The sequence below is a fragment of the Leucopleurus acutus genome (genome assembly GCF_964270905.1).
Source record: "Leucopleurus acutus genome assembly, chromosome: 3".
Classification (NCBI taxonomy): domain Eukaryota; kingdom Metazoa; phylum Chordata; class Mammalia; order Artiodactyla; family Delphinidae; genus Leucopleurus; species Leucopleurus acutus.
This window is the reverse complement of record NC_139145.1, coordinates 94,616,095-94,639,214: the sequence shown is the minus strand read 5'-3', so window position 1 is coordinate 94,639,214 and position 23,120 is coordinate 94,616,095. Positions and strand designations below refer to the sequence as shown.

The 23,120-nt window shown below is 36.4% G+C and overlaps 1 protein-coding gene across 3 annotated transcripts in view; it reads right to left on the bottom strand.

The window, feature by feature from the left end:
* ST8SIA4 (ST8 alpha-N-acetyl-neuraminide alpha-2,8-sialyltransferase 4) overlaps positions 1-22,592 on the bottom strand; it is a 101,144-nt gene extending 78,552 nt beyond the window's left edge. For 2 of the 3 annotated variants that reach the window (XM_082837358.1, XM_082837360.1), the window contains exons 1-3: positions 22,463-22,592; positions 15,886-16,017; positions 6,717-6,974 (exon numbers count right to left, since the gene is read on the bottom strand). In XM_082837358.1, the coding sequence (XP_082693484.1) occupies positions 6,717-6,974; positions 15,886-16,017; positions 22,463-22,575 (503 nt within the window). In that variant the 5' untranslated portion in view covers positions 22,576-22,592. The remainder of the gene's footprint in view (positions 1-6,716; positions 6,975-15,885; positions 16,018-22,462) is intronic. The other variant, XM_082837359.1, reaches the window with a different exon arrangement.
* Positions 22,593-23,120: the final 528 nt, after the last annotated feature.

The window sequence follows — 23,120 nt, the reverse complement described above, 5'->3', positions numbered from 1 at the left end:
GCAAATATCACATAAGCAATGTTGGTATTTCTAAAATATAAAGCGGTTATTTTAATTAATAAGAATTTTAAAATATCTTTCTAATGCCTGCACCAGTCTCCCTACCAGAAACTTAGTTGTTTGCAGTTAAAACTTTTTATTTAAGCACAAACATTCTCAGTGAGAGTGCAAGGGAAAAAAATAAGGCCATTTTTGTGAACACGTAGAAAAGTAGGCATATTTTTTCTCTCCCAGAGAAGAGTCTATTTTTCTATAAAAGAGTTAGTATTCATAGAAGGTCAAAGAAGATGATTTAAAGTTTGCCATAAATTATCCACCAGTGAAGAATCAAACACTGAGTTATAAAAATGTATTGTATCAGTCAAGGTAAGTAAATTCTTCCATCTTTTTCTTTTGTGAAACATCTCATCCCTTCTCTTAGGAAGCTAGATCATCATAAAGTAAAACATTTTTATCTTATTACTTTGGTTTCCTGAAGAAATATATCTCTTCACTACAATTCTTTCTAATTTTATACACTCAGATTTTATAGACACTCCTATCTGAGTAGTGTTCCTGTGTCTTCACATTTCATATTATCTAATATGTTATTCAGTGTCAACTATATACACGTTTGATATATTTGATAAATTTGAGGAAGGTTTGACTTCTTGTTTATATAAGACAAAGAGAATTTGCATTTCTAGCCAATGGTCATGGCTATTAGAAAAAGTGGTAATAAATTTAACTTTCAACTACAACATTTGACTCAAGCTAGGTGTGATTTAATATCAGTCGACATTAGTTTAGATTTACAGTTTATGCATTTCTTTACTATTTATATTTCCCAACTGATACTTAGAAAATCACTTTGAAATAATAGGCCTATTATTATTATTATTAATATCATTGGATGTTGGAAATAATCATGTTTAGAACCTAAGGTATTTGTCCAATACTACATTTCCTGGCTTTATTTTTTTTTCATTTTATTTTTTATTGAAGTATAGTTGATTTACAATGTTATATTAGTTTCAGGTGTACAACATAGTGATTCTAGTAATTGTCAGGAACCCAGCTTTTCTGATTCCCAATATCTAGGACATTTCACTATACTACTCATCATATTTCTGTATTTTCTTTTTAATTTTAAGGGTTTAAATGACCATAAATGACCTTATATATGACTCCTCTTACATATTAATTTTGGAATCCAGTCTTGTATTCAGTGTCTAAGGCAAGAATACATGAACACAAACCAAAAATTTCTCAATTCCTACATTAATTCTTTCATTCAATAAATAAATAGCACATACCTTAATGTATCAAATTTGGTACTAGGTCCTAAAGATACAGGCTAACTAAATCAGACATGGTGGGGAGTCCCAGCTTCCCTAGACCATACTGTTTAGGCATATTGAGAATTCCAGAACATTGAAAACCTTAATGCACATAAGAATCACCTGGGCACTGTGATCAAATGCACATTCTGACTCAGCAGGTCTGGTGCAAGTTCTGACATTCTGTATTTCTAACAAGCTTCCAAGTGATGTTAATGCTGGTAGTTCAGAACCACAATCTGAATAGCAAGGATTTACTTATATAAATATGTATATATTTAAATGGCTATTTTAAGTGATCTTTCATTGCTGTTCCTATATTTTAAGAAAAAAAATATGAACCAAGAGGAAATTAGAAGGAAATTGGTCAAGCACTGCAGGAACTGAAGATGTTGATTAACAAAGGAAAAACGAGCAAAGTTGTCTAGGCTAGAAGAAGATGGGGACAAGAAAGAATGCAGAAAAGGAAGGTAGAAAGAGAGAAATAAACAAACAAAATTAAATTTGGAATTCCAACCAGCCAGAACAACAACAAAGTGTTTTGCAGCTCTTAGTTAACCATTTCTGAATCATTCAAGTCATACTCATTATTTCTAGTATCTCTGTTTAAGCACAGTGAGGAGTGGCATTTGATGGTCAAAAAATATCAGTTGCCAGTTGCAACTGTTAAGTAACCCCTCCCCCAGGGTTCTCTATATAACATCAAAGCTAGTACACTGTGGGACCAGGTTTACTTTAGATGAGGCTGGACAAGATCCCTCTTCTATGGAAAACCAGTACTGACAGGCTGCCTGACATTTCCTACTATCCACAGACAGCCCAGAGAATGGAAAGAATGCCCCATCATTCTTACCTGGGGGGAAGAGAAGAGCAGGGAAGGTGGAATGAGGATTTGTTCTCCACCACCTTTCAGCATTAAAATTAGGAAATATCTGATTTTTTTGGTTCTCATTAGAAAACCACAATTGTTAAGTTTATGAAATTCTTGAGTATAGACAATACAGATATTAGAATGTATGTTTTTGTAAATATATATGGGACTAAAATATCCAAAAAATGTGAAAAATAAAGGCAGGAAAATTGAAAAGCACTTTATATATCATTTTGCAAAATCTAAAACAATTTTCTCCACTAAATAGTTGTATTCTTTAATGTAAGATATGCACTATTACAATAATTTTACACCTAACACCAAGTAAAAAAAAAAAAAAAAAAAAGACCCAAGAAAGGATTCAAAGATACTTTTAAACAGATTGCACAAAGGGAGCTTTTTAACCCTGTTTTCCTTTACCTACAGTGATATATAAAGGACATATTATGTCTTCAAAACTCTAGATTCTTGAAATATTATAGCAAACCTTTAGATAAGTAATTATACATGGGGTAAACTTAGGGCTGAGATTTCGTAGAGACAATTCTGTTGTTTCTGTGAGTAGGTAAGTTGTAACACTCTAAGGAAGAAAGGAGTAGTTCATACAATAATCTCAGTTTCTAAATTAGAAAACTAAAGTACAGCAAGGTGTACAACTTCATCCAATATCACCTACAATGAACTCTCCTCAGATCCCTGGAACATATATTGGGTGACGGTTTTCCTCTGCAGCACTGACTCCATCTCTTTCCAATATTTAGCATATGTCAGGCCATCCAAATATAAAATATAGAATTTAATATCAATAGGACAGTGTCTCTAATGCTTACCAGGTGAGAGAAGGTTTATAACTGACACATCAATGCCAGATTAAACTAAATTTTTGCTTATCTGGAGCTGTATGACAAGATCTTTAACATCACAAGAACTTCATTATCCTTTATGAATTTTCCCTATCAGACAGAATTGCAAGTCAAGAAAAGCATGATATTTCCAACCTGAGTGAGTGACTGACCACCCATGTTTCTCTATCCTGGCCTCTTCCTTACAGCATGGCACTCGCTGATTGAGGAACTATAGACTAACTGTCTTGAGGGTTGCACATATAAAAATCACTGATCAAGTGGACATAACACTATTATTTGAATTATGATTTTAGGCATTTTTTATTAAGAAATAAAATTATTTCTCTTATGTCCAGTTTTCTGTTATTTAGGTACATATGAAACCTAGATTTTACAAATCAGTTCAATATTTAATCAGTAATTAGAGAATCAAAGTAAGGCTTTAATTGATTTTCTTATCCTCATTTTTTTCCTTTAAGCTTCTATTTTGTATGATATCCCACAAAACCCAGCATTTAATTTAATTGATTAACTTATGATACAAACAGCCACTGAGGGAATATCTCTTCTAGGAGAGGAAATGCATGACATTGTGTGTGTGTCTGCATTTATGTATAGTTACCATTACATGGGCAAAAATACAACGTGAGCACTTTTCACTGGCTTATTTAAAAATATTGTAGGATATTAAAAATAACTTTCTCCAGAACTACACTTCACAGAACAGTAATGCCATGTATCTGCACCTTGCCCTCCTCCTCAATAGCACAATTGTTTGGAGCAAGAGATTCCTGTGTGCATATGATAATGCATTCTGTACATCATTAAACAAAGAAGATAACATTTTATTTCTTTAAAGTACTTTCAGAAAAAATAAAGTTTAAAATCTAACTAATGCTGAATGAAGATATTATCTAAAGATAATGCTTTGCTTTATAAAGTTAGAGGTCAACTTGAACATAATACCTGGGTGAATCTGATCCTTGAGGGGATCACTGAATTAACAGTGCCCTCTGCAAGCAGATCAGGTGTCAGTTATCTCTCTCATAACAAACTTATTATCTAACAAGAAAAATGGGAAACAAACAAACAAACTGGGAACAACAGGTTACACATGCAACCAACCAACCAAAACTATCTATACCTATGCTGATATGCATACACACAATACAGCTCTGGGAAGGTGGGAAATTTGAAAGATTTTTAAAGATTGTTACTAAAATTTGTAACAATATTAACCAGTTTGACATGGATGGCAAACTATTTCAAGGAATAGGGCTTTGATTAAGGTTTAATGCAAAAGTCCTCTTTGATGTTCTAGAGTAGAATAGACACATGTACAGAAACAAAAGGTCATATACTCTTGGGGAAGGAAAAGATATTTGGCACACAGATGATGAGTCAGATGCCATGAGAAAGATTAGAATTTCAGGAATGATGGAGGTCTGGTAGTGATATGTCATTGAAGTCCCTTGTGTCCATGAGACTCAAAGGGATGAATTTCCAAACTAGGTATTATTACAAAAGAAAAAGGTTTTTCTCCAGGGATTATTTGTTTCTAATGAAAAATGTATTCCTGCCAAAGTTTACCTGGAAAATCAGAATCCCAATCATGGGCTACACTTCCCTAGCATATAATTTAATCTACAACATTCCAACTTCTAATTTTGGAAAGCAGTAAAAATAGGAGGAAAAGAATAAAAAACAATTATGGCAATAATTTTCATGCCTTCATTAAGATGCTTATCCTCATTTTTTTATACTTCTTGGTAAGAGCATAACAATTATAGACTCAGGATTGGTCACTATTGTGCTCTTGTTAAGTAAGTTTTTAAAATAATCATAGCTTAGAAAAGTATAAAGAACCTCTTGAAGTTCGATTATGCTCAAACACCAGTGAGTGACTTACAACAAACATAACTTCTGGAGATCTAATGCACTGCCTAATGATTATAGCCAATAATACTGTATTATCAACTTTAAAGTTGCTAGAGTACTAGATCTTAACTATTCTCACCACAAAAAAAGAGAGGAGATAATTATGTGATCTGATTGAGGTGTTAGCTGACACTACAGTCTTAATTTCAGAGTTAAAGGTGAGGCTGAATGTAGTGGGTTATGTAGATCCCAATGCTAAAGCTTAAAGGGGTGTAGGAACAAGGAGTCAGTCACATTAGGATCCTGTAGCCCTCCAGGACTAATCAACCTTACAAATTCTCTTCTTCACCTTGCAACAATTTCTACTGTGCTCTAAAATCTTTTCCTCTTCACTTAATCTGCCCCCTGATTTTAATCTCTTCAGAAATTCTAGAAGCCTTACTCTTCCTTCACAGCCATACTTCACACAGACTTCAAAGTTTGAAGCTCATTACTTCCACTTCCACTGTCATTCCCTCATCAAATATTTTTGTCTCCTCTTTGGACACAATTTTCTTGGTATATCTACATATTGACAAGGTTTTTCTTTCAGTTCAATCAATTTAAAAGTTCAGGTTTTTAAAGGCTCAACTGATATCAAATCAATCTCTGACCCTGCATCCAACTGAGAAACGATAGTATGGCAAAATGTTTGTAGTTATATTCATTGTTATGAATTGTATTCCCTGAGAGTATTCTCTTATGATTTTTCATAGTTATTATTCTTTTATAAAAAACTGTTGCCTATTTATGATTAATACTTATATAATTGTATTTATTTTTAATACTATAGTTCAAAAAGATTTTTTTCAAGATCTATACTTTCAAAGGCTGGATTCCAGCATAGCTTCAAGACTTCAAGTTATTTGTCAACATGGCAAATCAGCGTACTTTCCAATCTATCTTTATATTGCAGTATTTCATATTTCAAAATACACATTTCATTTATTCAGCAAATATTTCTGAAGAACTAAAACAAGCCAAAAAACTCTATTTAGATATACTGAGAATTAAAAAGTGCTAATTAATATCTGTTGTCATTACAACCTTAAGTCTACTGTTGTCTTTTTTTCAGTTAATCAAAAGCTAGAACTAAACACATGACTCATCAAATATCTGCTGACCATCAATGAAAAACAAATAGCTATGTTTAATTTTGTGAGAAAACTAAAAAACTAAAATATACTACCATACACAAGTACCATGTATAAAGAGTGATGAAAGCAATTTGGTCCAAGGTATCAAATATAAACTTGTTAAATTATGTTCTTAGACTATGCTAAATAGTTGTCATTAAAAAAGTAAAATTAACTTATATCTGTTACATCATTGTATAGTAATGTTCATAATTTTATGAATAAATAAAATAATACAATTTATTGAATAGAAATAGGATTATGAATGTAATTAATTAAGTGAATTAATTCATTCACTAATAGAAATAAATAATTATTTCTATTAGTGAATAAAATAGTTTTTCTGTGTATTATATTTAATAAAATTGTCATTTGGCCAAAAAGGAAAGCTGGTGTGAATCTTATTGCTATGAGATCATCTTTTCTTTCAATGATATAATAATTTTAATTTTACATTCCAGAGTAAGTGTAAATTTGGATACTACACAAATAAAGACATAAAAGATAAATATTTGTTTGAGATTTCAATAATTCATAATATTAGATTTAAACATTTCTGCCAGTGTTCTACTCCTAAATAAAGGGTCTTTGAAGAAATTACAATCTTTAGGAACAAAAGAAAGCTCACCTTATTACAAAATTGTGACTGTCAATCTCTTTTCCACATTCACTATCTAGTAGAATGCCAGAATTTCCAACAACTGCACAGGTCTTAAATCTTCGATTTTTCATTGGTGAAACTTCAGGTAGGAGGCTATGCAGATCCTGAGAAATATTTAGTGTCCGGCGTCTGTCCAGCACATAGTGTATGACATCACCAGGCTTAAAACTGCTCTTGACCACTGAGACATCTCGTTCTGCATCTAGGAAACGAAGAATGTTCTTCCTATATTTGAGATACAAGCAAAGTTTTCCATTAATGACGACATGTCCAAGGACTGGTAATATCATTTACAAAGTAACATATGATAAGATATAAATTGGTAAATCACTAAACTTTAATATTCAGGTGGTAACTAAACCAACCAATTAAGTAGATTCTAAAGGAAATAAAATATATTTTTAAAACGTCATTTGCACATAGTTTTTCAATGATTTTGTAAATAGATATATAGTATACACACCTATCTGTGGAGTGAAAAAGGCCCCCTATCAAAATTTATAGAAAAGTTTATTAAATGAAATACTATTGCCATGACTTGACTTTCCTTAGCTAGATAGTATTCTGCCAGCCTTAATTATCTATAAGCATCTATTTTGTTCAGTGTTGTCTAGTTAAGGTGAATAGAAAAACTTGAAATTGTTTAGAATCATAATTTAGTTAACTCTATTAAAAGGATTGAATTTTCTAATAAAATTATTAACATTTATCGAAATCATGTGTATATTATAATTATTTGAAGTAAAGTTAAACTACAGCACTATATATATATGTGTATATATGTGTATATATATATACACATATATGTATATATGTGTGTATATATATGTGTATATATATGTGTGTGTATGTGTGTGTGTATATATATATATATATATATATATATATATATATATACACACACATATATATGAAAGTTTTCTTCCAAGCTCAAGAATCCAGGAAATAAGATGGCTATATTAGAGGAAAAGATGGACAGATAGAACATTGGACCTTGCAGGGCAGAGATAGCTAACTGTTCCTCAGTGTTCTTTCTTCCCTTCTTTCTTTTCCTATTTGAATCTTCTAAGTTTTACTTGGCCACACTGATGCTCAGCTAGAACATTTCCAAGTTTCCAAACCCAAGTGAAGCTGGGTGTGGTCACATGAATTAGTTTTCTTAAACAGGATATGAGTGGATCAAGTACATCACTATAGGAGAAAGATATAAACTTCTGATTTGTTTGATTCATTGTATTTTAAAGTCTCCTTTTTTATGGAAGCTTAGCCTATCCCATAACTAATAAAGAATCCGATAAAAGATATGAGATACTACATACACATATACGCACATATTAAGTTAGATGATGGAAAATAAGAAAATAGATATGGCTGCCTGGAAAGCTGGTGACTCTTGGCATGATACAGAATAGCACCTTATAAAACTGTGGTCTATAATAACTTAGGAGTCATACCCTATATGTAATAAGCTTGTTGCTCTTGGATAATTGGTTAAAAGGTGCTAGTATGTTGTTTTATGTTGGTTACCCATTTTAGCAAGGAACTAAGAGGCGAAGTCAGACATGAAATACCCAAGTTGAAAGTTGAGTGGAGGAGAATATCTCTGGCAACGGCCTATAATCTAAACTGTGTGAGAGTCCAGTAACTGGGACCTCCTAAATGACTCCAATAATCCAATTAGCAAGAGATACAACTATAAATCAGAGCCATGCCAGCAGCAAGAAGGATATTGTCTTCTCCCCTAAGTCTATAGATTCAAACGTTTTAAGAGTAGCTGCCAATAAACTGTAGAAAAGGAGGGTTAGGTCAGAATAATTAGGGGAGAATCCGAAGGCTGAAGAACTGTGTTCAGAAGCAATCTTTAGGTGGGGTTATTCATACCAGGAACAAACTCCAAAGAAATAGCTCAGGAGCCTAGTAAGTTTTTGAGAGAATTATATTGACAAAGAAATCTATGAATCTGGCTTACAAAAGTTTGGGATTGCTTGATCCTCATGCTACCAAACATATACCACCCAGAAGTAATCTGAGAAAGCAGTCTTCTGGGTTGGAAGTTGGATAATACTTACTGAAGTGCTCTTAACGGCAAGCTTGAATTTTCAGAATGCTCAAAACAATGTCATTATTATAACATTCATGATAGATAGACATTTTCCTCTAATGCTATTATTGTTTAAGCTCCATCACTATTTATAAATTTTATTATTAAGCACAAAATATGATCTCTTCCTATCACTCCATCAAAAGGGCAATTCCCCAAATCATACTCATAAACCAGAAGCATGACTAGCAAGGAGGGATGTAAAATAACTAACTCATCTTTCTTTTTGTTTTCTTTATTTTGGTTTGCTTTAAATAGGTCCCACTTTAACGTGTGATCTAATTAGGAAACCAGATGATTGAATACTTTATTTGGCCAGATTTTATACACAAGGAATACACCCATCAACTCTCTGAAAAAGAGACCATTTAAAAAAATTTTTTCTCGGGCTTCCCTGGTGGTGCAGTGGTTGAGAGTCCACCTGCCGATGCAGGGGACACGGGTTCGTGCCCCAGTCCGGGAAGATCCCACATGCCATGGAGCAGCTGGGCCCGTGAGCCATGGCCGCTGAGCCTGCATGTCCGGAGCCTGTGCTCCGTAATGAGAGAGGCCACAACAGTGAGAGGCCCACACACCGCAGAAGAAAAAAAAAAAATTTTTTTTCTCAAATGTTTGGAATTTCAGGTTTGCAAGGAGTAAAATTTGTACAGCAAAATCTATATAAATGCCCTACAAATGAAATTTTTAAATTAATAGAAATTATCAGGCATTATAATAATCTTAACAAAGTACAGACTACATAAGATGAGAATTGCTGGTGAAATCAGCAGCCATAGAGCATATGAATTGCAGAAAATTGAGAACTCTTTCATTATGTTAAGCACATGTGATTCTTCACAAAAGTTAACAGCTAGCACCAAGAGCAGCAATCAACTTTTGTACAAATTAACTACCACTTACTCGTTTGGTGAAACAATTAAATAATGCCTGACACCTGTATTTCAACAAAAAAATTTTTTTCATTTCCTGTGAAAATGACAAGCTTGACTCTAAAATGAAGACTGCACGGATGTGGTCAGATCGCCAAACTAGATGGTGTTATTTTCCTTTGAACATAATTTAAAGGGGTTGCTGTAAGTATTTGAAGATGCCACTCACAAGTAGTGGCATGTTTGCAAGCATGAAGTGAATAGAGGTCCAGATTTCAAAGACTCTTTAGCTTGGAAATCCAAAACGGAAAATCCCCTTACTCATAAAGTTAACACTTAAACGCTTGTCAACTGATAGCAAGAGGGACTTTGCAATCACAGAACCTTTGCTGTGTTATAGAAAGTTAGCAGCAAAAATATTTTCAAACATATGTCTTCTAAATCTGAGTATAAGAGAACACCTTTAATTTATTCATTCTTAGGGAAAATTGATATTTAAAAAGTGGACTGTAAGAGTTCAGAAAGAAAATAATGCTTAATGTGATAAATAATTATTAAGTACAGATGATACTATTGTATGTATTACTCCAATGCTGTCTTACAGGCTCAACAGTTTATTTTTTAAATGGAAGCAGTAAAAAATAGTAAAAGTATTTTCCAAGACAGAATACAAAATACCAATTCACACAGTCTAATCAAAATATAAAAATGTAAGTTTCTTAGAGAAAACTCAGAACAATTGTTAGTGTTGAATTTGCTTTTTTAAACTGAAAAGGGTAGGGGGACCTTGAATGTCTCTAGTTTGTTCTTTATCCTGCATTGAACCAAACTTTCGTTTCTATTTTAGGGCTTAAATCTATACATGGAAAACTATCTGAGCTAAGATTCCTGGTGTAGGATGCAAGAAAGACTGAAAATAATTACTATGAGTGAATATATTGATAAAATGCTTAATATTTTCTGGTAACAGTAAAGTTAGTTTTTTTTTTCTCCCTAGTAGGCTGTAGGTATTTTTAGATTATAGATTTAATGGACTGTAAAAGTTCTATGGATTTGCTAAGTCTAACTGTTGTTCACACTGTAAATCTATTAAAAAAAAAAACAAAGAAGAAAACTAGTGCTTAAGTGTAATTAACTAAATATCACTGGAAGCCTGAAAAACTCTTGTACTCATGCTGAACTGAAACAACACGTTAAGTACTACCAAGGAGAATATATACGCTTTGCTCAAAAGGTACTTGATATAAATGAAAACAGCAAGTTAAACAAAATTACTTTAGAATGAGAGAGATAGAAAGAAAACTCTAACTTCTGGGCTCTAAGGAAGCATGAATCAACAAAAGCCGATGTTTAATATGCAGGCTGTACCAGAATAAGTTTTTGTAATATGTGGTTGAGTTACTACCAGATTTTTAAAGCAGAGGATTGTGTTTTTTGTGTGTGACTTAAAAGAACAGTAACAACAAAAGATTCCTTACAGGTCTCTGTCATTCTGTTAAGCATAATGTAACTTTTGAAACCCTATTCGAAAAGCGAACACCTAAGTTCAGCAACTGTTTTAACGATAAAGATAACTGATAGAAATCAGGAAATATGCTTCACTTTTGGTAAGACTAAAAAATTAGTCATAAAGATTATATTTTTTGTTAGGCAATGCTGGCTTAAACTGAAAGACTGGTTTAGACTGTGAAACTGACAGGAATAGATTCTATACAGAAACTTTTCAGCTGAATTTTCAAGTAGAACTTCCCTTTCAACATCACCCACCACTTGAAATAGCAGCTGCAGAGTCCTGGGGAATTAATTTTCTAAACATTGTTTTCACTTGTGAAATGTTACTTATAGCTAACCTATCACCAGGTGCCACTCTTTCTTCTCTGTAGGTTTCCTGTCAACAACAAGCACATGTGCTGTGGCAACTAAAATTTAATCTAAATGACATTGTTGACTCCATCAGCAAGTATTGTGAGGCAAATCTTACAGCTGGAATGCATCTCAAGTTGAGAAATTAGGTAGTGATACATATATTAGGAATCAGTTTTTGCAAACTTTTGACTCCTGACAAAAATCAGTGAATCAATTCAGTTGTTACTGACATAGTTTACTAAAAAGAAAAAAAAGAAGTTTAAGAAATGCCAAGTGTTTCATTATGCCTACAAAAAGCAGACAGAACACAATTTTTTTGTCTCAAGAGATTATTTCTGCAAGGCAATATGCCTCGAAGCTCTGAAAAAAACATAACCTATAGCTTATTAGGGCTTCTGAGCTAAGGGTCTTAGCTGTTATAGGAAAAATATTCTATTTAGTATTAAAAGAAAAACCCTGAGCACAACCAAATGAAAAGACAAAATTGTCTCAAAAAAGCTTGAAGAAAGCACTTTTTAGTTTACACCTCAGATAGACATTTGATACTTGGCCCAGCATTTGGTAATATTGGATGAATACTATCTTACATTATTTTAGAGCAAAAAACTCAACTTCTCTGTACTTCATAAAGATGCATTTTGATAGTATGCATTTTTAGTATTAAACAATAGTCTTCCAGAAGATTTATCTCATAATAAGAGCTCTGGCTCCACAGTCAGGCCTGGCTTTGAAGCTTGACTCTGGGACTAACAAGCTGTGTGACCCACGACGTGTGCTATTGAATTGTATGTGGACCTTTTTCTAAAGTAAATCAATGCATGCAACAGCAAATTCTTTTTGACAGGTGAAGCAATATAAATTTGCAATTATGTTTAGTCAACCTGCAAACCTTATCTGGTTAAGAACTTCAATATATGATGACACTAAGAGTTGAAAATATTTTTGCTGACTAATTATGATGTGTTTATTCTGGTCCTGATGAGTAGCTGAGCTCATACATTTCTATACATCCATAACTGGTACTGTATGTAATTCTTTAGGTTTCTATCCAACATATGAAAAATGAGGGGGAAAGAAAGAAACAACCCGAAGATGAAAAAAGTCAAGTCACAAGTGTTGGACATGACTAGATAATTTCTCAGTACAATGTTCACAGATATACTCACAACATCTGATACATCTTAAATGTATCATTTCTTAGCTTACAATAATAAAGAACTACTACCAATAACATCAAGCCTCTAACCAAGCTAATTAGTTTAATTGTGAAGTTAGCTGTGGAATTCATGAGCTTCCCTAAATCTTGATGAATTTTCAAAGTACAATGAACTAATACATGAAACCGTCTCTCTCAGACAACTCCCCAGAGGTACAGTTGTTTGATGAATATATATGAATCAATTCTTGATGTGCTTATGAAAGCGGCAGAGTGCATATAGGGCTGGAAGAATCAGTAATAAGAAAGAAAATCATGTCTACAAATGTAGGGAAAAACAATTTATCTTCAGTGACTGTTTCACATTTTAATGCAAATAGATAAATAATTTATTAGGAATATCACAAGTGCATTATTAAGTTTAATGAGATTTTTTTAAATGAGAAAGATTTGTAAGCAGAGTTCAATCATGTAAGATCAAAAATGATTAGTTGTAACATCTTAATCAAAAGCTTCAAAGTAGAATTTTGAAAACACTTGTAAAATATGCCCATACCCACTCATAGACACAAAATAATGTGGTTCTTCATAAATGCTATAGATGTGGGGAAAAAACAAAGGAAAATAACCAAAATACTTTAAGATTATTTTCAAGTATGACTTAAAAAGAAAGCTAAGCCAATAATCAGGTATTTTTATATTCTAAATTTTTTATTATAGGTGTCAAATTGATTGATACTTACTAGTCACTACAGCTATAGGCAGTTATAATTTTTATGAACTGTTTGTACATTGTACAGTAATGGTTTTACAAATTATTATTTCCTTGTAAGGAAGTGACAACTTTGTATGTCTTATTCAATATTTGCTCACTGTTTTATTGTTTACTTATCTGTTAAGGAGAACCATATGAAGAGTACTAACATTTCATTCATATTATTAGCTGTTATAATTGAAAATAAATCACCCTCAAAGATATGAATGCAACCCTCATTAATTTGTAAAGTTGCAATAATAAATTGCTTGGGTCAATTTATGTTAAATACCCTTAGCTTGAATATCTTAAAAATAGCAATAGATATAGCCTCATGCACATCTATAGTATTCATTTTTTCATAGGTACTAGGAAGGCATGGCCAGATATATTGATTAAACTATTGTTAATTATGTATTTAATTTATTTATTAGACTTTATCTGATATATTATTTAGCATGGCTAGATATATTAAACTGTTACAATTTCTTATTTTACTTTACTTTCTTCCATTACTTTCCTTTACCTGATCTACAGAGCCTTACATAATTGACACCTTTCTTGCCAAATCATTCAAACTTGAAGGTTCTCTTTCTAGGCATCCTCAGAGATCAAATATTTTCTTTTTTAATCACCCATATTTCTCTCTTTCCAATCTACTTCTAAGAAACATAAAGCCTTACTCTGTGCTAAACTCAACCACACTGTATTTATGGCCCCATCTAGTTCCATATCCTGTAGCTTTTACCTCATAATTATCTCCTCCCTTACAGGGTTTCTAAATTCAAATGTGGGTATAGGAGTATGAGTTAGTGAGGAAGACACTAGGTAGGTATCCTGAGAAAAGGGAGCTCCAGGTGTAAAACTGTCAAACTGGAGAGCTCGTGGTTAGTGTTGGCTTCGGCCAAAGAGTTCTCAGGATGAACACAGGTCCAGAGTTGTCACATTTTAAAATTTCTTAAGAGTATATGAAAATCTGAACTTTTATAAGGAATCTGCTAATTTTTAGTACTGCTTTAAGTTTCTTTTCACCCAGTTGAAATAAATATTGCTTTCTGAACATATTCTACACAGAAGACACCAATTTATAAACTCTGTCAGAGTTGCACTACATCACACGCTACTCATCTCACTGTTCTTGCACTCTGCCTACAAATACAAAGTTCACCCTAAACTAAAAACAGCCAAACATACACCACTTGACATTGCCATGGTTTGATTCCTGTCTCCATTCCAGTCACTTTGAAAGCTTTAAAACAAAGTAGTGTAACCATTCCTGCATTTCCATGGCACCCATTTCTTTTTAATTTCCAGACATTCTTTCAACTATATTTCAACATGTAGTGAGTGCCTTTGCTGCAGTGCATTCTATGAATTGCGATGCATACTCTAAAGATGAAGGTAGTAGACTCTTCCTTAAAGGGGCTTATAATCTACATTATACGTACGTGTGATCCAAGAAGTGAGGAGGTAGAAACCCCAGCAGATCAGCAGCTTACCCTCGTAACCACTAACCTACTCTTACAAAATCTGTGTGTTCGTATCCAATCGTGGAGTAATTAGCATTTTGCCAATACTAGAAAAATGCAATGATTTTATTATGTAGAGGACGGCTGTTCTCTTGAACTTTTTTAAAGAGTTCTGATTTACTGAAATGCTGATTTAAACATACCAACCAATAGAGCAACGTAACTATAGAGAAAATGATCTGCTTGCTTCCTCCATAATTAGGAAGGTCTGCCCCTAACTTTCTTATTAGAGAATTATAATTGAAGAAAACAAGATATAATGGATATATGTAGGCACTGAGTTTGATTTCAAGAGCTTATCTAAGCGAAAATACCAGAATCTTACAGAGAATAAACCTGTACTCTAGAAGCCTTATTTGCTAATTGTTACCTATTTAGGGTATAATTATTGAGACTTTTATTATAGGAGCACACATAGAAATACCCCTTCATAGAATAAGTCAAATTTATTTATAATTGTTGGCTAAATGGCAGTTGAATAGGCTCTACTTATATCCAGTGTGAGAAAACACAAGATCAGTATGAAGACATTAGAGAAGTTAAAGATAATTCTCAAAATATACGTCCATCCTGAGTAATAAAGAAAAGTGTGTTAAACATTAGGATTCTGTCGAACATTTTATTTCATTAGTATAAAGACAGTATATTAAAAACTCACATATTCATCCTTATATTTCTGGCTGTATAATGATTTCAGTTTTATAGTTTCACATCTTTCAGTGAGAAACATTAACAGCCTGTTCATTCTTACTGAAGTATTCATACTTAAACTATAAATCAAGCATTCAATATAAGTTTGCCAAGCCCAATGTATTCTAGAACATGATATGAAATTTATTATGCCTTATTAAAGAAACTCACCTTATCTCTAGGACCAAAGAGGAATTGATTTTCCAGCCTTCTACAGAATGCTGGAAGACTGAAGAGCCAGACTTTCGAATGATTTTATCCGAACTATTGACAAGTGATCGACTCAAACACAGCTCACCATCTCTGAAACAAATCACAATGGCAGCTTTGTGAAAGTAAGAAGCATTTTGTATAAACAGCATAATACATAATTTGATTTAGATTACTGGTGACAACTTGTAGATACAACTTTTTCTACCTGTTAGAAGAAGAGGTGTAAGCATGATGAAAGGTATTATAAAGATTAGGTGAATATGACTTTATCAGGAGAATCATTTACACTTATTATTTTACTTATTATTTTTGAAATAAAACTATTTTTATACAAAGAAAAGACCTTTGTAGTATTTCAGGAAAAAAATTCTCATCGCAGTTCTGTTCCCCTTTAGCCCCTCCCTCCCCTGCTGTGTTTAACAATAGAGACAGGATGTTTGGCCAATTCTCCTGCATCTGTGTAACTGTGACTCCTAAGATTGTCACAGAAGACATACAGACATAATGGAAAGAGCTTTTGTTTTGGAGTAAGAAGTCTTTGAATGTCAGGTGATCTGGGCATGTTTGTGATTCTATCACTTGCTAGCCCATATGTCCTTTGACAATATTCTCTTTCACGGTGGTAAAGCCACCGTGACTTTACCTTACCTTGAAAATTGCAAAAACATTATCTAATATGCTTTGACTTTGTGAGAAGTGGAGCTCTGCACGTGAAAGTAATTTATAAAACACAATTGAAGTGCTAATTCTAAAATTACATCGGTCTCAAAACATCTCAACAATGAGATGCTTCCCTGATAGTTGGTGGTGGGGAGATAGAGATTGCAATGGGGGGAAAACTCATTCAGTAGCCATTATTACTGGTATTTTCTGTTATATCAAATAATTAACTATGCTATCCCCACCAATTAATAGCAACAGGCAAGTATATCATGCTGCATGCTACTAGCAGGGGTGTTGGTGGTAGGTGACAGACACCTATGATCACATTTATACCATTAGTACCTTTATAGATGAACCTCTTCATTGTTCAGTAGACTATTCCTTGGTACTTTATACAAGTAAACCCGGATTCAGAGAATAAAAAAGCCACCTCTCTAGGCATAGCCCTTTCAATATCTGTATTTCATTACATGTCACCTCAATTTTTTAGAATCTCAAAAACATAGTTAAAAAGTAACATGACTAGGGCTTCCCTGGTGGTGCAGTGGTTGAGAGTCCGCCTGCCGATGCAGGGGACGTGGGTTTGTGCCCCAGTCCGGGAAGATACCACATGCCGCGGAGCGGCTGGGCCCGTGAGCCATGGCCACTGAGCCTGTGAGTCCGGAGCCTGTGCTCAGCAACGGGAGAGGCCACAACAGTGAGAGGCCCGCGTACCGAAAATTAAAAAAAAAAAAAAAAAAAGTAACACGACTATTTGCTCAGTCACAAAGTCTAAATCTGTGTTTATTATGTAGGCAATCCTCCCCTACTATCAATGGAAACATTGCCTGTGCAACAGCTGCTAGATGAATTCTGTAATTGGAGGCTGATAGTTTGGTATTTTGGTTTGCATTCTTTTTTAAACATGTAGTTCCAATTTGAAGCAACTCAAAGCATCAAATGCAACTACTCCCTGTGAAATATAGAACTCTATAAAAATTAATATTTTAAACTGTCCTACTGATGAAAATGATACACTTGCATGCCTATGCATGGCTAATCATAGTCATTTTATAGAGGTCATTTAGGATGCAAGGAAACATAGGGTGCAATTACTACTCAGTAGCCCCGAGTCAATTTTTATATTACACATCTAATGATAATAACGATTACATATGAATGAAAATGTGGATATACGGAGTTAACCTTCACACTTTTGGAGATACGCCTTCAAGAGTATGGACACGAACTCTCACCATTTCTAGGGGTAGGGACCTTCCCCATCTTCATCTTGTTAATAACTAACTGTCCTGTCAATATCATCTTTTTCTAACCACAGATTGCTACAATTAAAATAATTATTTTCATCACCAATAAACTTTTACAGAAGAAGTAAGCTGGCATTTTAAATATCTGTGGGAGATTGCTTTACTGACAGGTAGATAAAGATACATTTTTATAAGGCAGAATGATTGCTATGATATTGTATGGAGGCTTTTCAGAACCTCTAAGATTTAAAAAAAGTGCTTTAAAAGTTTAAATCAGTTTTATATTAATGAAATGCTACCACATTACTCTGCTCTTTGAACTGGTGATAAGTCAAATTTCAGACTTTTACCACTGGAAAGAATTTTGAATGAAAATAGCTTACAACTAGTCACACTTCTTGAAGTCAATGGAATTCATGTGTGAGAAGGCCAGGCTGCCAGCAACCTGAGGCTCTGGAGCAAATTTCTTTGTATAAGGTTAAATGAGTCCCAAGGGGTTTTTCTGCTTGTGACCTTGGTAGTACTCGGTCTGGAATAGGCTTTTCCTTCTTGTGAATGCAAGGCATGAAGGATGTTGCCACCCCCTACTAGTTTCTCATCCCAGATCAGAGACGAGTGCTAAACAGCTGCACTGAAAACATTTCTCTGATGGGGCTGTATACAGGAAGATTCAACACGTACTTCTAAAGGGATAATTACACAACATATAAAAGAAATAAAGCAATATATATTATAAAGTATCCCTGCTTATATCGAGCTAAGAAAAACCCAGTTAGATGGTCATCTATGCGATACCAGTGACAGAAGCTAATCAGCAGTTATATTACTAGTCTTTACAAATATTTTTCTTTGAAATATGAGTTGCCAGGCATCACTACAATTTATTCTATTAATTCTGAAGTACATAACACACAAGATTAATTTTCGTTCATGAAATTAGGTCCCCAAAAGCCCTGCAATGAACCCTACTGTAAGGTCTTCTTGACTTGGCTTTGGAATGAATGTGTTCCCTTAGGTTAAACTTTCTCTTTAATATAAAAATTTAAGTCATTTAAATGAAAAGAACTTGCATCAAATTAAGCCTGAACACAAACAGCAGGCAATTCTGTGTTTTCATTCCCTAAGTGCCAAACAACTAAAAATAAAGATGCGATGTACTACCTTAACTTACAGCCTATGGCTTTTAGTAGAATTCCAAATATAACATATGAAGTAACATGCAGATTCTGGTTTCCTGAGTTACAAGAGTGTGTTTCCACCCTAGAACAAACTGGAACTAACATTGCTAACAGTGATAATACTCTAAGTATGAATGCTTATCTCCACTGTCACTTCTATCATAAGTTTCAGAACTAATACTGCTGATCATCTAGTGAGACAACCTAAAGTACACAGTCAAATTAAAAATGAAATCTGTAGATAGTAAGAAAAGTAAGTTAAAGTGTCATTTAAAGTCACCCAGGAAAACAGTATGTAGCAAGTTTTAAGGAATAATAATCAAAGCAAATGTCTATTTGGTATTAAAGTTTGTTACACTTTCAAATACATTATTTCATTAAATGCGTATACCCACATATTTTTACCTGTAGGACCCTTAAGTTAACATATTTCTAATTATACCAAAGAGCACACAGAGCCAGTAAAATTACAGGCCAGTTGTGAGACAAGTGCCATTTTTCCCATTAAGAAAAAAATATCAGTTAAGAATAGACCACTTCATACCCCTAATGCCCTTTCAGTTAAACTTCACTAGTCAACAGACTAGGCAACTGATAGGTTAGCTTCGAAGGAAACAGTTTTAAATGTCCAATTATTACTTGACCTATTCTCCAATAATTCCATATTACAAACATGCTGCTAGTATTCCTCTGGAGAAACGAGAATGTGGATGGTTGGTAGGAAAGCTGGGCAGCTGTTCTTTTTCCTTCTCTGTGGAATGACTGCTCCATATTGCATACAAGAACCTTGTTACACTGACTCTAGATGGGGCCTCCAGTGTTAAAACGGAGGCAGGTCGAATAGATAAAAAAACTGCTGCCTATTGCAAAATGGTAGCAGGGAAGCTAAATATGAATCTAGGAGGATGTTCTAAGAATTGAATCCGCTGCCCACTGGCAAGGCACGCAGTGTCCCCCAAAAGGTCAGGGACTGCCGTTTACCTCACTGCTGATGACTGGCCTGGGTTCTGAGGCCAAACCGCCACTCTAGTTTACTCATCTCAAAACGAGTCCCTCCACGTGGCTTGGGTAGAAAGAGAGTCAAGGAGAAGAAGGCCGTTTGATGAGTCAACTCCTCCACCAGAAGCACTATTCTGGAGTTGAAACGAAATTATAAACTGGTATCACAAGCTTTTCCTCTGAACGTTTCATGTGAGGGAAAAGCGAAACAGCGCTCAGGGGGAACTACCTGTCCTCACGTTGCCCCCGGCAGCGCCAACCCCAAGGGCTCAGGGAAGAGCTGGCGGCGGCTGCCTCGACGCTGCGGGGCACCGGGAGATGCGCGCTGTCTCGCCCTGCACGGCCGTAATTGCGGGATTTAATTAGGAAGGAGGAGCCCGGTTGCCGACTGAGCAGCAGTTATTATTATTATTTTTATTTTTAAAGGGGGCCTGATTCCTGCAGTAAAGGCTTCCGCGTCTCCTCACTCATTCTTCCATCCCCGCGGCCAGCTCTCGCGGAGCAGCGCACTTCTCCTTCTGTTTGATGAACCCGCGCCCGCCCCGCGCAATCTCGAAGGAGCAGGGAAAGCAGGCTCAGCCCGAAAAAGGTGCAAGAGAATCCCCTCACCCCCAGCTCGCCCGACCGCCGCGCCCCTGCCTGCGCCCGCCTCCTACTCCTCCTCGGCGCCCTGGGCAGCGCCCACCGGCCGGCGGCGTCCAGGAAAGGCCACGGGAGGAACGTCGCCCGGGAAATGAGGCGCATCCCAGGTCGGTTATTTGACCCGGAGTACTCGGGATACGCTCCTCCTTCCTGCCGGCGGCTAAGGGAGGCCCGGAGAGGACGCCTGGGTGGCGTGTGGCGCCTCCTCTCGCCTGCCTCGTCCCTCCCACTCTCGCTCTCCAGGGTTGCCAGCCAAGGGCCCGAACCTCAGAGTCCTGGCGAGGCTTGGCCGCTTTGTCTGGGCTCAGGCATATCTTCGGAGCCCACCAGCCGGGAAGGGAACAAAGAGCCTCGACCCCCACGCCCCAGCCTCCGCCTCTCCCCCACGCGCCGGTTCACCACCTTCCTGAAGACCCCTTTGTCTGCCTGGGAAGCACAGGTCTCTACCGGGGGTGCCCACACCCCCGCCCAGAGTCCTTCTTTTCTGACAATCGAGCTAGGCTGAATTTTCAACCCACCCACTCCCTGTGTTAACATCATACAGTTCGGCGTTTTTCCCCCCAACATAGACCATTTAGAGATTTGTTGATGAATAACAATCAGCCAGCCCATCCCTTATTAGCTTTTTCATTCTCTTCCAGTCGCTTTCGACTATACTTCTATGTTAATTTTCTATAAAATAACAATTTCTTCTGTAAATTTAAGCCGGCGTCTTGCTGACTTAAATTCTCATTACTTAGGGAGGAGCAGGAATATTAAGTAACGGAGTGCATTAAGTTTGTGTGTGTGTGCACGCGCGCACACGTTTTAGCAGTCCTGTCCACCGCCCACCCCCGACCCCACCCGCCCCAACGGCAAGGGTTCTATCTTGGTTTTCATAAATCTTAGGGAAAATAAAAACCAGGCTGGCATCTCTGCCAGTGTGGAGTTTCCGATAGCGATAGCAGACGCCTCCGGATGAGGCAGGATTTCCGAAACAGGACTTTGAACAGAGTTGACAACCAGGTTCACATCCTCAGAAAACGCTTCCAAGCTATGTAAGCAACACAAAGTTGCCACCACCTCCTGGGTAAACTTCAAAGACACAGAGGCCAGCGGGGAGGGAGGAAGGAAGTGTGATATTTAGAGAACTTACTGGGGTGGAGGAAGATTCTGAACTCATCTAGACAAATTAAAGAGCAGAAATATAGTCTGTGTGAAGCTACAGCACCCAGTTTCCAAAACTGTAACCATGACGCCCATGGGTTTTACCCACGGACAGCAAATAAGGAAGTATAGTTGTTTGACCTGGAGTTTCTAATCAAATTATGATACACAGATCTACCCGACAACAAAGAATTGTAAAGAAACAGAGGAGACACATTTCCTGCTTTCTGAGCTTTAACTTCAGCCTTTCAGGAAGCCAGCTTTCTCTAGTACCTCCCTAGAGTGATAGGGCAGAGAAAGAAGGAAGGGCAACCAGATGGTGAATAAAGACATCTAGATTGAGTTCTGCCCTGGGACTAAAAGGACAAGGGCACCCATTCTTTGTTGACACTTCTGCAGTGACTTCTTTGGCGTGCGAGCCCCAGCACCAACACAACTGTCACTATCACCGCACAGGGCAAGTTGAACTCGTACTGAAAACCCGCTGTAGAGAATCACACACACCTCAACAACAGCCTTTGTTATTTAATTCACGAGACTAAACACTCACAAGCTGACACCAACACAAATACTACCCCAACCCTCACTCTGTCGTCTATATTCACATTTCATTTATGGCTTGACTTTTTATCATATCCTAAAATGAAGCTTTGCATTTACCCGATGAGTTGCGTCTCCTGGTGCTCCTCAGTTCTTGCTATTTCTTTTGTTTTATAAAAGATCAGGAGCAGACTTATCGTGCAGATCGTCCACCTCTTCCTAATGGAGCGCATCTTGGGTGCCCGGGAAAGTCCTGGTTGCCCCAGCTCCCTCACCTTCTTTTCATATAAAGGCTCCGTTTTGGGGAGATGTAGTCGCGGGGAGGGGGGGAGGATCTGTAAAATGGGAGGAGAGCGTGGAGCTGGGATCTCAGAAGCAGGTCTCGAGGGTCCTCTGCGGCCAAGCTCCCGCTGGTCCTCGAGCGCTGCTCAGCGCACTCTCTCGCGGTTCCCGCCAGCCCTAACCCGGTCGCTCCTCGCCGCCTCCCTGGGGCTCAGGTTTTTTTCTGAAGAGACACCTTGTACATTGGAGGTGGCGGCCGCTTCTGCAGCCGGGTTCGGGGGCGTCACTGGCCCTTCCCTTTTCCTAGCATGGAAATGATGAACAAAACCAGCCAATCACGGGACTCAGGGGCGGAGGCTGCTGTTGCCTTTCGTCGCTGGCGGCTGCTTGGAGAGTAACGTCGCCGGCCTTGCCTGAACTGTGCAGAGAGAGGAAGCTCACAAGCTCACAGTCGTGTACACACACACGCACACACACACACGCACGCACCAGTGCT